Genomic DNA, 16,169 nt, shown 5'->3' on the forward strand with positions numbered 1-16,169 from the left:
CTTCAAATATATGTTAAAATCTTGATTATCTGAAACCTGGGGAAAATGAGCTAATCTGGATAATTAAAAGGGTGTCCTAAATATGGAAGTCATTTCATTTTAACTTTTTATTTCAAAAAGTTTTATGTACTTTCTAAAATTATATATATATACACATATATATATGTATATATATATATATATATATATATATATACACACCTTGAATTGTTCTAATTCAGAGTAATCTTTCTGAATGTTGGTTAATGTAGGATACTGTCAATTAATATCCTATTGTTAGGAGAGCTCTTTGCCCCTGCCCTCAACCATCCTAACTGCTGTTTTGAGTCTTCCCTCCTCTAATTTTACTGTATTTTTTGGTGGTTATTTTCTTAACCTTGACTTCATTCTTAGTTACAAAGGGATACCACTTACATGTATGTGTGTTTGTTTTTACATGTATTGAAACAAGTTTTACATGCTTCCAAAATTGGGGAGGGGGACTATAATTTGAATTATTTTAATTCAGGATTACCTTTCTGAACGTGAATTAAAATAATATGCCATCAGTTAACATACTGTTGTTACAAGGGCTGTTCGCCCCATTCTAAATCATCTTAATCTCTTTTCTTGAGTCTTGTTTTCCTCCCTAGTGTTTTCTCTCTTTTCTTTGTAGTTAGTTCTTACCTTGACCTAAATGTTTCTATTTATAAAGGGGTACTTCTTACTTTCAGGGTTTTGTTTTTGCTTCAAATAAGAGAAATTGGACACCAGAGTATCCAAATAAACTGTAATTTCCAGAGGGAGCCGAGAGAGTATTTTGAGAGTTATTTGACATGCTAAGCATGGGTCCCACCAGTTCATAAAGCTGAGCGGCTAGAATACTGATGGGTTTGTATCTGCTGAAGTCCCAGCAATGTAAAATTTAGCTGCAGCAGTGGTAGGATTAGGCCTCCATCTTGTACAGATGTTCAGACATATTCACAGGCTAACTGGAGGGCTCACATAAGAAACTTTAAACAGAAATTTTTCAATCCCTAATCCAGAATTATAAGAAACAGCTACCCCTTCCTCACCACAAACCATCTCCCTGTAGATGCTGGGCTTTCTGTAGAAAATCTCAAATTTTCTGCCCTAATTATTAGCCTTGAGTATTCGCTCCTCCAAAAATTTTGTGTAGTGAAAGTGGCTATAAAGTAGATTTTTGTTAATAACAACTCCTTGCTTTAGTGTGGGTTTTTCCATTAGAGATAAAAGTTTTGTGGGTTTAGGATATTTAGTTACTAGATAGAGAAAACGCACCACAACGAAAGCTTTTTCATTTATTTAGAGCAACTTTCACTTTTGAGGATCTTTTAATATTAATAAGTAAGTTGTTCATCTTTTAAAACTTTGAGTGGCTGGCTTATTCACTATTGCCCAGGTTTCTGCAGCTACAAGAAGGCTATTAAACACAACTTGTGCTTTTAAGTTGTAGTTAGAGTTTATAGTATACCTTAAGTCATATAATCACCAACTACTATATGCAGTGTAGCTTTTCAAAAGAGGTGTGTTGTGTGTTTTTTTGTTAACATTCACTCTATAAAACAGTTCATTGTAGGAATAGGTTATAACTGGACTGTCTGTACAGGAGTGGGGCAAAAATAGGTTTATTGTTGCTTATATGGAAAATCATACAATTAATAGTAATACAAGAATAAACTGTTTTGTGTACTCACAGCTGTAAACCTACTTTTACCCAACCCTATATTCTAGTAACTGCTTAAAAGAATGAGTATTATTTCTAAGAAAATATCAAAAAGAAGTACTTAGTTTTCCAGAAATAATTATGATTATTTCATATAGTTGCAGAACTAATTGGTAATGTGTTTTCACATTTTTTAATTAAAACAAACATTTTAATGGGATGGAAAAACACTAGCTTACCTCGGAAGCATTAGAAACTTATCTAAATACCCTTTTCAAAGCTCTTACGTGGAACTTGGATCCTGTTAGGCAGGCTTTTTTGTGGGCGTATTAATTCACATTCCACCTGCCAGGGTACCTATAGGTAAAGACATTAAACCACACCCTCTGTTCTGACCTTTTCCTCAGGGGACACTGACTAGAATCCTTTGGCTCAGTGTGAGAGGCTATTTGAATAGCTCAGTTCAGAAGAGGTTTTACTTTTGAATTGAGTGAAGCAACAAGAACAGGGGAGATAATGTTGCAACTACATTTCTCAAGACGCTGCTATGGAGATTTAAAACTTGACCTTCCCTGCCAGGTTCGACTTGGAAGGGTTATTTATTTCCACAGACGTATTTGATACTGGAAGCAGTTTTATTACTCAGCCAATTAGATATTTATATTTTGTTTCTTCCATTCTTCAAGGATTTAATTATTCTAGTTAAAAAGTTGTTTGCTTCCTTTTATTTTTGTTTGCTTTTTTGTTTTGTTGTTGAAGACTGAAAGATCTATTTTTTTTTAGATTTATAGGGTTTTTCTTTTCAGTTTTTAATGAATTCATTTTATAATGTTTATTGGATAATGCTAAAAAGAAATTTTCATACTGCTATTGTATGTCTCGATAAAATTAAAAAGAATTTTTAATGTAATGGAAAACTGATAAAGTGAATGAGGAACATTGGCAGCTGCATCTGCTAGAATGGATTCTTACAGGACCTATTTGGCAACTGTCAAACTCAGTGGCTCATGGTTGGAAGAACAAGATGAAGACATTTATGAGGTTGAATCTCGTGTGCCTTTACCACATCCATTTCCTCTGTGTGAACATTTGGATGAAAATAACTCAGTAATTATTAATACTTCTATTTTTCATTTTATTCATAAAAGAAATGGGCACATATTAAAGCTTATTTCTAAAATTTCACTGCCTACCCCTCCTTATTCAGTAAGTATAAAATATTTGGTTTTCTATACTTTTAGTTTTAGTTCATACTTTGTTTTAATACATTTAGTTTTTTAAATACTGTATATAGTGAGAAATGAAGTTTAAATGCCTTTAATAAGGGTAAATGGAATAGAATCTTGTTTTGTTGTCTGGTGTGTTAACTACTACTCATTCATCTTGGATGTACTGACGGGCTAAATTTGGTCTCAGAGGCCCAGCTTGACTAAGTTTTTAATTTCAGAAAGCAGAATGAGATAATATTACAGTTCTCCTGTGTCAGGTGAGCTGTTTACAAAGATCTTGCTTGTCCTGAAGAATCTTGCTTTTATATACTTATGATGTCAATCCTGAGTAAAAATGGAATGATTTGAGGAAATAGGCATTGTGAAACCTATAACAGCTAAGTGAGTTGTCATTGAGCCAATTAGGAATGTTTACAATCATATGGCATATTGGCCGTAGTTTCAGCCAAAGAAAAAGGAGACCAGGATTCTAATTTTAATTTTTTGCCAACTCCCTAAGGAACTTATTTTTAGTGTTTTTAATATGCCTACTAACCTTGTGAGGAAATACCCTTTTTTTGCTTTTTAGGTGAGATACATTTTTATAAACATTGTTCAGGATACAAGTATCTAACATGGGTTGGTATTTCAGGTTCATTTGACTTAAATATGTTGTGAATGATTCACTACAAGTTATTCAGTATAACTACCAGTTACTCAGCACTTTTTATGACTTTAATGGCTTTAACTGTAATATACTGGCTAATATTTAACAAGCCAGATGGTTTTCAGAATAGTTTTGTTACCGCCCCTGTAACTTTTATATTAACGTGACAGAATATTTACTGATGCTTTATACATACTTTTAATGTAATGATAGGTTTCTTAAATTATTTGAAAATATTGAATATGAAATTTTTATATATTTCATATTTAGTATTAGGTGTTATATAGGTATTAGGAACAAATCATACCTCAACTGGATAGAAAAGAAGGTTTTTTAAGTATAAAGTATTTAGATGAACATTTGAAGGGAATCTCTTATTCCAACAAAGTGTGGGTGCAATCTGCTATGATAATGAAATTTGTTGGCTAAATTTATGGTATTTGATTCTTCTTTTTTGTTTTGTTTTGTAAAACTGAACTTATTTCTTGTGGTAGTATGGCAGACATTTAAATGTACTTTAAGACTGGCTTAGATCCTGTCAAGAAGTAGAATACAGAAGCAAAGGCTTGCCTAATTTTCTTATCTAAAAAGTATTTGTTTTAGCGTAAATGCTCTGTTGTATTTGTACAGTAAATTTGAAAACGGAAAAAAGACTTGTATCCTTTTTGGCTAGACCTTTGAGCTCTTTTAGCGATTTCATGTGTATACCAGGCAACCAATTTATAATGTACAGAAAAAAGTTACATAGTACATGTAGAAACAATTGATATATTTTTAAAATAAAGCCCATGGCTGTAAATTTAGGCGAGTAGTTATATAAAAATTAGTTCATATTTTATTATCATGTTTCTTTATAATAAAAATTAATGTATATTATCCACCTGTAGAGGAAAATACTCTTTTACCAGTCTAAAGTAAAAATACATATATAATGTTATCTTTGTTGAGGTAACAATACTTTATATATATTTTAGGAAATGTTTGATTTAAAACATATGCTTAATTTTCCATTATGAGTCTTAAATAAATGATTGCATACTAGATGTTTTAGAAATTGATTTAGAGTGACCATAAAAGACTTTATTTAATAACTCTAAAATCTATTTGCTATGGCAAATACGTCTCACATGTAAAGGGCAAATGTCTTTAAAAGTAAAATATCCTTAAATATTCTTATTTTATAATATATTATTGATACCTGACTATAAATCAGAAACCATGATATTTGATTCATATTTTAAGCTTAAAACATGGTAATGTTTTTTAATATACTTAGTACTTTATAAATAAATTTACAAATTCTTATGACATTGTTGTGAGCCTATTATTAATGTATATGATCATTGCTTTAAAAATATTTTTTAATAGTGTTAACCATGTAGGACTGAGTACTCAATTTGAGCTCAATTTTTCCCCATGTAGTTGCTCCCATAAAAATAGATAAGCAGTCAGCAGCCCAGAAACTAAGTCAGAGACAGTGCTTTTCTGTAAGTTTATGCAGCTATAACAGTGATCGCTGTTTTTTGAGAGCTTTGGCCTTGAGTTTGTACAATGCTTGAGTGTCATTTTGTCATCTTAAAAATTGTTTTAGAATGTAGTCAGTGTGTGCCAGTGACAGCATTTTAAGGGGGCTGTGTTTATGGGTAATACCTCTGTGCTCTAAGGTTTTGAAAAGAAACTGAACATTCAAATAGAGTTGTAGTTGTTTCACAAATGGATGGAAAATAAGGCTTTTAGGTAAAACATAGGTTATAAATGTAATTTCATTTTGTTTTGCCACTATGATTTTATTCATTGATGCCATTGTATTAATCATATATTATTAGTTCCTCACAGTGTGCAGCAGGAGTCACAACTAATAAATAAATGTACATATAAAAGAAAGTTTAGCATAGAGTACAGTTACATAGAATTCTTTAGCAAATACAAAAGTAACCTATGCCTTATTAACTTTTTATATCTCTTTATACACTAGAATACATATCTTGTGATGTAAAGTGGTTTGTTTCCAAAAGAAGCAATTTTTTTGTTCAATAAAAATAGAATACAGCTGCTTTTTTTTTTTAATCCTCACTCGAGGATATTTTTTCCATTGCTCTTCAGAGAGAGTAGAAGGGGGAAGGAGAGAGAGAGAGACATAGATATTGATGTGAGAGAGACACATCGATTGGTTGCCTCCTGCAAGTGCCCATCAAGCCTGCAACCAAGGTACATGCCCTTGACCAGAATCATACCCCAGACCCTTCAGTCGGTGGGCCGACACTCTAACCACCGAACCAAACTGGCTAGGGCTAGAATACATCTTTTATGGAAAGTCTTATACAGCTAATCTTCTTGTCTACTGATATCCCATTATTACTAATGTTAGCATGTACTAGAAATATTAAATGACTACAGTTCAACAGTATGCCTTTATTCTTATTTAAAATATTTTCTTCGAAAGCTTTAATGGGGAATGACAGTGGTAGTCCCAACACTAATTGTTTTCTTTCTTGTATGCTTTCCCTCCTTGTTTAGCTCGAACATGCAAAAATTACACAGACAGAGTTGATGCGTGAGTCATTTAGACAGAAACGAGAAGCAACAGAGTCCCTGAAGTGCCAAGAAGAACTGCGAGAGCGCCTCCATGAGGAGTCCAGGGCCAGAGAACAGCTGGCTGTGGAGCTCAGTAAGGCTGAAGGTGAGCAACTTGCCATTGGTAACTGAGGGTGGGAAATTTCAAGTCTGAATATAGAGATTTTGATGCAAACCAGGTTTAGAAACCACTAATCTACTCTAATTTAGAGTGACCATTAAAAAGTAGATGTAATTTTTCTTCAAATTACTCCATACAATTTTTAAAACTATATATATTAAATTATAAAAAGTACTTAATAGAATATAGAAAGTATAAAACTTTTTAGAAAATACAGAAATGGATGATGGGTTGTTACCATAATCCCACCATCCTAAGACAACTCTTATAATTTAAAGGTGAGGAAACTGAAGCTAAGAGATGTTAATAATTTTTCACAGTCACCTACCATTAAATGGTGCTGCCAGGCTCTAAGTTTGTAAAGCCGCATGCTGTTTATAATGTACCATGCTATTGTGGGTGTTGGCCTTGTAGAATCACTTAAACTATCAACTTTCTCTAGTATATTTAAAATGTGATTCAATTCACAAGCATCTGATTTATATTAAGCTTTCCAGGAACGCATCTATTTATATCTGTTTAGTAAAGTGAGTTAAACCCACATGATGTGATATATTAGCATAGAATGTTTAGAGGAATTTCATATTTAGGCATAATGGTCAACAAGAAAAAAGCTGCATTGAACATATTGTAGTTAGCAGCAGCAGCAAATTCATCCATAACTTTTAATAGCTTGGAATGATTTAAAGTTTTGCTAGCAGTATACCCCTTTTATTGTTTATATAAAACCTAATGGTACAATTTGAAATAAGTAATCCATTCCCCGTTGATTTTATCTTACAGGTGTCATTGATGGCTATGCAGATGAAAAAACTCTTTATGAAAGGCAAATTCAGGAAAAAGCCGATATAATAGATCGACTTGAGCAGGAATTGTTATGTGCAAGTAACAGGTTACAAGAATTGGAAGCAGAACAACAGCAGATCCAGGAAGAAAGAGAATTGCTATGCAGACAGAAGGAGGCTATGAAAGCAGAGGCAGGCCCAGTTGAACAGCGTATGTATTTTTAGACTTTTTATGAAACATTCCTGAAAAGTTCAGGTGGCTTTTCCCCCCCTTTCAATGCTATTATTCATGTATTTTTCATAGGGATCAAAAAATTATAAGAAAATCTACCTTATTGGTAAATGCCTTATTAGCCAAATATGTGGAATCAGGATTTTTTTTTCTTTGTCCTTTGGCAAATTTTAACAGGAAAAAATAATTCTTCATTTTTCTTTAAACCTCTGCCTCAAGAGAAAGCTGCACATAATGAGACAGGATATTTTTTTAACTTGTGTAAGATTTAGTTCTTTTAATAGCAGAAAGGCAGTGAAAATGTATACTTGGATGAAATAACTAAGAGCACTGATCTGGCACTAGTAGTGAGCAGGTGAGGGTGGATTTTGGCCTGCAAGAGAATAGCTTGAAAGGTCGGTCAGTGACTGTTAAAAGCAGACTGACATCTAGTTTAATCTAAGTAGGAGTTCAAAGAATACATGAATTTACCAATAACCTTTCTTCTTTTTTTCAGTGAGAAAATAGGTAACATCTTGAAGTAAAGTGTGTTTAGCCAGAAAAACATAAATGTCAGTCTTTGTAAAAATGGAACTTTAAATCCTTTTTATCATATCCTCTTTTCTATTTCACAAGCTTTTGGAATTGTGTGTGGTTTCACTAGTTGAATTTTATTAGTGTAGAAATACAACATACATTTTTGTAATACAGTAAACCCTCGATTTTGTGGATCTCGATTTAACAGACTTCAGACAAAATTTCTGGTCTGTATGTCATATGTGAAAATTGACTCCTTGGTTAAAATGGTTTAACCAAGTTTTGATTATAATTAAATTAACAGGTTACTTTTTTGTTATTAATTCACTGTTTTTTGTGGTTTTTTAAAAATATATCTTTATTGATTTCAGAGAGAGGAAAGGAGAAGGAAAGAGAAAGATAGAAACATCAATGATGGAGAGTCATTGATCGGCTGCCTCCCGCATGCCCCCGACTAGGGATCGAGCCCACAACCCCAGCATGTGCCCTGACCAGGAATCGAACCCCGATCGCTTGAATCCTAGGTCGATGCTCAACTGCTGAGCCACACCCAGCCAGGCCACTGTTATTTTTAACAAATTATAGCAAACAAGCCATGTGTTGGAAAAAACACTATAGTAAATTCACTGACATAAATATTACATATCTACAACTACAATCTACATATTTAAATCCAAGAGTCACCATTCGTAAACAGTGTTCAGTGAATGATTAGCATGTGACCACACCATATCGAGCGAGATAATTGTCCCTGTTGCCACCTGGCGTGACTTTCTGCAGTAGTTGTGCTGTCCGATGTGGGCTAAGCCACGCCCCAGCCCTGTGCATTTGTTTACTGGCGGTGACTGGTGAATGCACACATTTACTAGACCTATTCAGTATAAATTTAAAATTACAGTAATACATATAGAAAACTTTTCAGTGAAATTAAAGTTTTCATACACACTTAATTACACAAATGTGTCTACATAAGTAAAAACAGGTAAACTAATTTGTCAGTTTTTTCACATTCATAAAACCTACTTTCTTGTATAACAGACTTTTGGCTTTACCTGACACCCCCTCACCCAAATTAGTCTGTTATATCGAGGTTTTACTATATATGTAATTTTTTTTGGTTGCTCAGATTTGTTCAACACAAGTTTTAATGTGGAAACTATATGGGTCATATATGTAAAATATTCAAGAAACACTGGTACATCTCAACATGTTACCATAATATTCAATGGTTTCACCTTTTACATCTAGTTATTTTGTGTGTGTATATTACCCTATTTTAGAAAATAGAAGACATGTAAATTATATTTTTGTTCTGTATGTGTTCTTGTTTTGTTTTTTTCTGTTCTCATAGGACTAGTAGATGCTGCAGTCGATGCAGCACCTGGATCAGGTGTGTTTATACAATTGCATGGCCAATCTTTGGGTGGTAAACTTACGACTCCAAAAATTGGGTGACCCTTAGACTTTCAGCCAACTAGCATACCTCTAATTTTGTTGTTGTGTTTCATACTAACTTTTCTCTTTAACGAAACTTTTCTTACACCAAAAATACATATTTATATTTGAAATTAACAACTAAGATTCATAGTGACCATCATCATCTTATGTCTGTTTTCCCACAGATCTTAAGATCATTTTGATTTTTTTAAATGTTGGTTTATTAAACATTTTTTCTTTAACAAATATGTTAAATCTTGCAGCCTATGGCTTTTCAAAATGCTGTTTCTAGATCAGGAAGTATATAAGATGATGGTATCAACAGAATCAATGAAATTTCATAAAGAGACTTTCTGGTTGATTTACTTTTATATTAACATCCAAATCAATGTTGTTTGAAAAGGAAAGCTATTTTCTAGATTCCTAATCCTGAGTATAGTGTTGGCAGACCAGTTAGTATAAACACTCTAGGATTTTGTTTCTTCCATTTTTCTTCATTAGAGGACTGTTTTACTTGGCTCTGTATATTTTATTATTGTATGATTAATAGTAATAATAATAGCTAACAGTTACATAGTGCCTGCCATATACCCTAGGCACTATTCTTTACATATATTAACTCATTTGATCCCACATTAACTCTTAGAGATCAGTACTATTACTATCCCTAGTTTACATATAAGGGAAACGAAGGGTATTATGTAAAGTGTCACATATAAGATAAATGGCAGAACTAGGACTTAAACCCACAGTCTCTGCTCCTAAGCACTGCACCACACTGCCTCTCCTACTTACCAGTTTTCCCTTGATAGACATACAGGTGAGTGTGCACGACTCACTCAGGAATATGAATCTAATAAGGCATAAGACTAACAGGAAATTCTGATTGCAGTTGTATTTTTCTCTAACTTTTACTTGCCTTGGTTAAAGATTTGCAGTATTTGATCTTCATGTGTATTGTGTATGCATAAAAAAGTGACTTTTATGGTTTTAAAATGAATTGATTTTTGCCTGAGTTATTTATGTGCTTGAATTTAATTAGACTTTGTTCAACATTTTCCTCATAGTAAAAGTGGATTTTTCCCTTTTTTTTTTTTTTTTTGGTGATGTGCTGTGCTGTTTTCACAAAAAATACTGTTTTTAGTGACAGGACATTCTTTTTGTTAATTCTGTATTATTTTATTGATACTAGCTTACTAATATAGGAATGTTATTTTGGTATTTTCATGAGAATATTTTCTTTTTCTACATGTGTTTGATATAAAACTTATCTTTATGTCATGAAGGTAAAATTTAAACATAATTATGGTGGTTCACTATCATAACATCACTGTGATTTAACATAATATATTTTGCATTTATAAACAGAATTACTACAGGAGACAGAAAAACTGATGAAGGAAAAGCTCGAAGTACAGTGTCAAGCTGAAAAAGTACGTGATGACCTTCAAAAGCAAGTGAAAGCTCTAGAAATAGATGTTGAGGAACAAGTCAGTAGGTTTATAGAGCTGGAACAAGAAAAAAATGCTGAACTAATGGATTTAAGACAGCAGAACCAAGCACTGGAAAAGCAGTTGGAAAAAACAAGAAAATTTTTAGATGTAAGTATTCTCAACTTAAATATTGATTTTTCTCAGTGGAATGCTACCTGCTGCTATTGTACTTAGTGAATTTTAAATTATGAAGAGACTTAAGAATTCCATATTTTCATCTATATGTGTCTTTACCAATTAATTGAAAAGAGCTTTTCCAATTAAAAATTCTAATAATTGTTAGAATCAGCAATCAGAATTAAAAGTGGTACAAATTATGAAGAAGCCCTACCAGTTAGCCTTTTCAAATTCATAGTTAAGAAGCTTGTCCTAGCCTTTCCTTTAACCAATAGCCAAAGCAGGTAAGGATCCTGAGAGGTGATTCGCCGCCATTGTTTCACCCACAAAAGACATACATACAGGTAACAGTGTTCCCTGGGAAACAAGGGCCTAGAACAGTTGTTACGCTGTCATTACTCTCTTCCAAAAAGATGTCACATCTCTAATTTCATGTGGATTTTCCTCTTTGGGGTTTCATTTAAGCCTGAAATTCCCTTCACAGAGAAGAGAATCAGATCCTTACACATTATATAATTTTAGGTGTAAAACCTAGATTAGTGTGAAATAAATTGACTTACTAAACAATTTCTTCTATTTATTTTGTTTAATAACTAAATTAACAGTGGAATTCCTCTTTTGTTCCAAAAATTAAATTAATTTTAAGGAGAATTTTTTTTTTTTTTTTTGTATTTAACATTACTCATATAAAAAGAAATATGCTTCAAATAATATTAAAATGCCTAAATTTTTGTTGAAGAGCCCGTGTAGGCTATGTACCATACAAAAAAATGTTATCTTTTTAAACCTTTTGGTTTGGAGTATTCTGTGGTCATCAGTTGTTTGTCTTTAAACAAAACTATAACCTATAACCAAAGGGATATGAGGGAAATAACAGCTTCAGTAAATATTATTTCTTTGATTACTGTTGTTAAAATTCAGGAGCAAGCCATTGATAGAGAACATGAGAGAGATGTATTCCAACAAGAGATACAGAAACTAGAACAGCAACTTAAGGTTGTACCTCGATTCCAGCCTATCAATGAACATCAAACTAGAGAGGTAAGAACTTTACTGATATTTTCTGTCTTAAAATAAGTTATACATTGCCTGTAAAATAAGGTGCATATTGTGAAAAACTTAAAAGGAATTCTTACCGTTGTATGTAAACCTTCAAAATCAGAATAAGTATTACTTCATCATGAGAAAGTTCTTAAAACCCTAAAAATTATTTGTATTGATATCTGGAATCATTTCTACTTATATTTACCTTTTAGTATTGCCCAGTGAAACAAACTTCCCTTCTCATTTTTCTATTTCCCATGCCCAACAAAACTGATCAAAAGAGTTGTCTATATTCATTCACTCTATACTTCCCCATCTCCCATTCTTTTCTCAGTCCACTCCAGTGAAGTTTGTGTCTCAAGTGGGGTTGTATCCTCTGCTCTGTGGAAACTGTTCTGTGAAGGTTACCCACAGCCTCATGGCTATGTCCAGTAATCATTTCTCTGTCTGTATTGGACTAGACCATTCAGGGGCATTCATGCAGCCTTCTTCCGGAAACACTTCCTTCTCTTGGCTTCTGTGACACACCCACTTCATTGGTCTCTTTCTCTAGTCTTTGTTCTTTGACCCAAAATAAATGACAGAGCACCCTAAATGTTAGCCTTGGGCCTGCTTTTCTTCCCTATTAATATTCTCGTCCCAGGCAGTTATATATAAATGACTCCACTTTTGTGTATCTGGCCCTGACATCTCAGTTGAGCTCCAGGCTTGAGTATTCAGCTGTCCACTCTACATCTCCACTTAGATGTCTTAAAATTAATATGTTCAGAAGAGAGCTCTTAATACCTGACTAGCCCCCACCAACAAAGAATAAAGCGTGTTCCTTCATTTTAGTAACTTTTATAGCACCTCCACCTTCCTCATTGCTGAGACCTAGAATTCATTCTTGATCCCACTCTTTCTCAGCCCCTACTTCTTATCTGTTGGTGAGTTAGGTTTCACTACATTTTCCTATTTTTTTCATTTTCATTCATCTTCCTAAATCCTAGCTGTTGCCATTTTTTGCTTCAATGGTTTTGGTAGCCTCCTTACTACTCTCTCTTGCTTTTCTACTTTTTCATCCCAACTGTCCATTTTCTTGTTATATAAAAACATAGCCAGAACTCTATATTAATCAAATGAATGCTACCTGAATGAGGGAAGATTTGTTGTAGAAATTGCTAAAGATGGCTTATCATGGTTATAAAGAAATTGTGCTTGGGGTTAGACCATTATGCTTGGGTTTAGTTCAGATCATGGCTCTGCCCTTTACTAGGTGTATATCACTTTCTAAAACTTGTTTACTCATTTCTAAAATAGAGATTGTAATTGAACCATCTCATCAAAATATTGGCCTGGTACATAATGAACACTTACATTTAACTATTATTTCTGAAAATAATTTTTTTAATATTTTTATTTTAGAGAGAGGAGAAGGACAGAGTGCATTCATTGGTTAATTCTTGTATGTCCCGCGACCAGAGATTGAACCCACAACCTTGGTGCATCAGGACGATGCTGCAACCAACTGTGCTACCTGGCCGGGGTCCAAAATAATTTCTGTTTAAAAAAAATTTTTTTGGATAGCCCAGGCTGGGTAGGTTAGTTGGTCGGCTTGCCATCTGAATGCACTGAGGTTGTGGGTACATTCCCCTGTTGGAGCACATGTAAGAATTAACCAGTTAATGCATAAATGAGTAGAACAACAAATCAATGTTTCTTTCTCTCTTTTTCTCTCTCCTCTCCTCTCCCTCCCTCTCTCTAAAATCAATAAATAAAAAATTTTAAGAATTTTATAGTATATAATTTCTATGGAGTTTATTGGATTTTATTTCTCTTAAAAGCATTCCAAAGAAAGTATAAAATGGCTGTAAACTCCTTAAATAAAATGGATCTACATTTCCATTGAATAGAAGTACTCTGATATAGAACAACGGCCTTATCTACTAGAACAATGGAAAAGTTATCAATCCCCAGAGTTTGTACTTACTGGCCTTATTTTTAATAAACATTTTTAACTTTTGAAAAATAGCTCTGTGTTGTTGAAACTCAAAAGGATATTTAAGCTTTAGAATTTGCCATCATTTCCTGTTTGCTTTCTTATATTTGAGAAGTGTGACCTGCTTCATTCATGAAACTTCAAGAAACAAACAAGGATGTATATGTATATTTTATTTTCTCCAGGAACATTGTGACCCATTGCTTCTCTCCTTACCTTGCCAGATGTGGTTCCCCAGCTTCTGATTTTCTCAAGATCAAAAAAAATGACCTGTAGTAGTATAATGTATCATTGTGCTGTACCTGCTGTGTTGTCTTTTCTCTTGACTTTATTCCGAATCTTAGTCTGCCAGTGCTTTATTATGGTCATTCTTGAACCTGTAATTAATTATAGGTAAGCTTGTATTTCTTTTCATGTTTTGAGGAATAAGTATCATTTTTAAATAATTTCCTCAAAGTATCTCACTGAAATAGGGTAGAATTTTGTTTTGTCTTACTATCACTTTTTTTTAGTAATAAGCTTTCTCTCTTCACTTGATTAGAGCTAATTTCATAAGCTGTCTTATTAAATCTTCATGTATCCTTCCATCACAAAACCACTTACTTGAATGGACCTGCATATCAGGATCACTTAGGGAAACTTTGAAGGTGCACAGATCCCTCTCACCACCCCACATTCTCTTCTCTATTCTGAGTTGCTGGAATGTGGAGGCTGAAAAAACTTTCCAAGCGATTTTGTTAAAGCCCCCCCATCCCCTCCCATCCCTGTGGCATTTAAAACCATTATATTACTATGCATCAATTATAAGCATTTGTGGAAAGAAAAATAGAAATCCATGAAAGATTTTTTTAGGTAATGTTAACTCACATAATATTCTAAGTTAGTACTATGTAAATTTGTCATCTTTATTAGGTTTTAGTGTACTTATCCCATTGGAGCTTATAATTCAACATTATTTAAAAATTAATTTCTCCTTCTAGTTGGATAAAGTCTAGTCTTAAGGGAAAGAACTTTTTAAAGTATTGTTAAAACCAATATTATTTCTCTTACCTAGTTCTTTTTAGTTTTATCAACTCAGAAAATACCACCATAGTTGGAGACAATAGTTGCTATTCTTATAAAGAATAAGTGTAGCATCTAAAATTACTTTCTGAAATGAGGACAGATGTGTTACTAACTTGCTGAAATGTTTTAAATTTACAGTGTTTGTTTATTATGTATTTCCAGGTTGAACAGTTAACAAATCATCTGAAAGAAAAAACAGACAAATGCAGTGAGCTATTGCTCTCTAAAGAGCAGCTTCAGAGGGACATACAAGAACGGAATGAAGAAATTGAGAAACTGGAGTTCAGAGTCAGAGAACTGGAGCAAGCCTTACTCATTAGTACAGACACTTTCCAAAAGGTGCAAAATTTTCTTTGGGTTGATTTTTATCACGTTTTAATGCAGATTACTCTTAGTTACACAAACATGAGTTCTTTCCCAAAAGAAATTACTATTTACTGATGTTATTGCATAATATATGTATCTCTATGTCTTCATTGACATTAGAACGATTTCTGTTTGTCTTTGTTTCCAAATATTGCTTGCATGGCTTAATCCTGAGAAAGGAAGATTAGTTAAACCAGAAGAATTAATTACCCTTTTAACCATCAGTAAGTTTGTGATTCTAAAATAACTGCCAAGTGAAAAAACTGTGGACACCAGTTTAGGCGATGCTTTACCACAGACTAGGAAGTAAAGAAATCTGTTCCCATTATACTGCAAAAAGCAAAAATGAATGAAAAAAGAAGAGCAGGATAAGGCAGCTTGGGAGGGGGGCAGTTGAGGGGATAGCCTTCATTTTGTCTGAGGAATGAATTTTAAGAGTGTCAGACATTTCTGTTTGAATTTGTATAAAATGCATTCAAGACTGAATACCTGTAACTTTTTGGTAATTCACTAATGTAGATTATCTACTTCTGTTTGGAGAAATATAATTGCTACTTCTCCAATTAAAAAGGATAATCAAGATTCAATGTCTGAAATTTTGAGAAAATTCTTATATATTTAAAGGTCGAGGACCGAAAACAATTTGGAGCTGTGGAAGCTAAAACAGAATTGTCCCTAGAAGTGCAATTGCAGGCTGAGAGAGACGCCATAGACAGAAAGGAAAAAGAGGTAAAGAGTTTTATTTTTAATGACAATCGTGCTTTGAATTATTATAAATAAGTCACCATGAAAATACCATTTTAACAGAGTGGAGTTTATGGTCTAAAACCAAAGTTTAGACTGTTCCTAGCTCATTGCCTATGTTCACCTTGAAGACAGTAAACATTTGAACAGATCACT

The 16,169-nt window shown here is 33.2% G+C and overlaps 1 protein-coding gene across 4 annotated transcripts in view; it reads left to right on the forward strand.

Moving 5' to 3' along the window:
* Positions 1–16,169, forward strand: part of AKAP9 (A-kinase anchoring protein 9) — a 137,219-nt gene that overhangs the window by 80,342 nt on the left and 40,708 nt on the right. For 2 of the 4 annotated variants that reach the window (XM_087821149.1, XM_087821150.1), the window contains exons 23-28: positions 6,059–6,221; positions 7,020–7,232; positions 10,575–10,807; positions 11,738–11,857; positions 15,066–15,242; positions 15,894–15,998. In XM_087821149.1, the coding sequence (XP_087677275.1) occupies positions 6,059–6,221; positions 7,020–7,232; positions 10,575–10,807; positions 11,738–11,857; positions 15,066–15,242; positions 15,894–15,998 (1,011 nt within the window). Of the gene's footprint in view, positions 1–1,723; positions 2,873–6,058; positions 6,222–7,019; positions 7,233–9,120; positions 9,160–10,574; positions 10,808–11,737; positions 11,858–15,065; positions 15,243–15,893; positions 15,999–16,169 lie in introns of those variants that run through there. The other 2 variants (XM_087821151.1, XM_087821152.1) reach the window with 2 other exon arrangements.

Source organism: Miniopterus natalensis, chromosome 10 (genome assembly GCF_054644295.1).
Source record: "Miniopterus natalensis isolate mMinNat1 chromosome 10, mMinNat1.hap1, whole genome shotgun sequence".
In the NCBI taxonomy this organism is placed as follows: Eukaryota; Metazoa; Chordata; class Mammalia; order Chiroptera; family Miniopteridae; genus Miniopterus; species Miniopterus natalensis.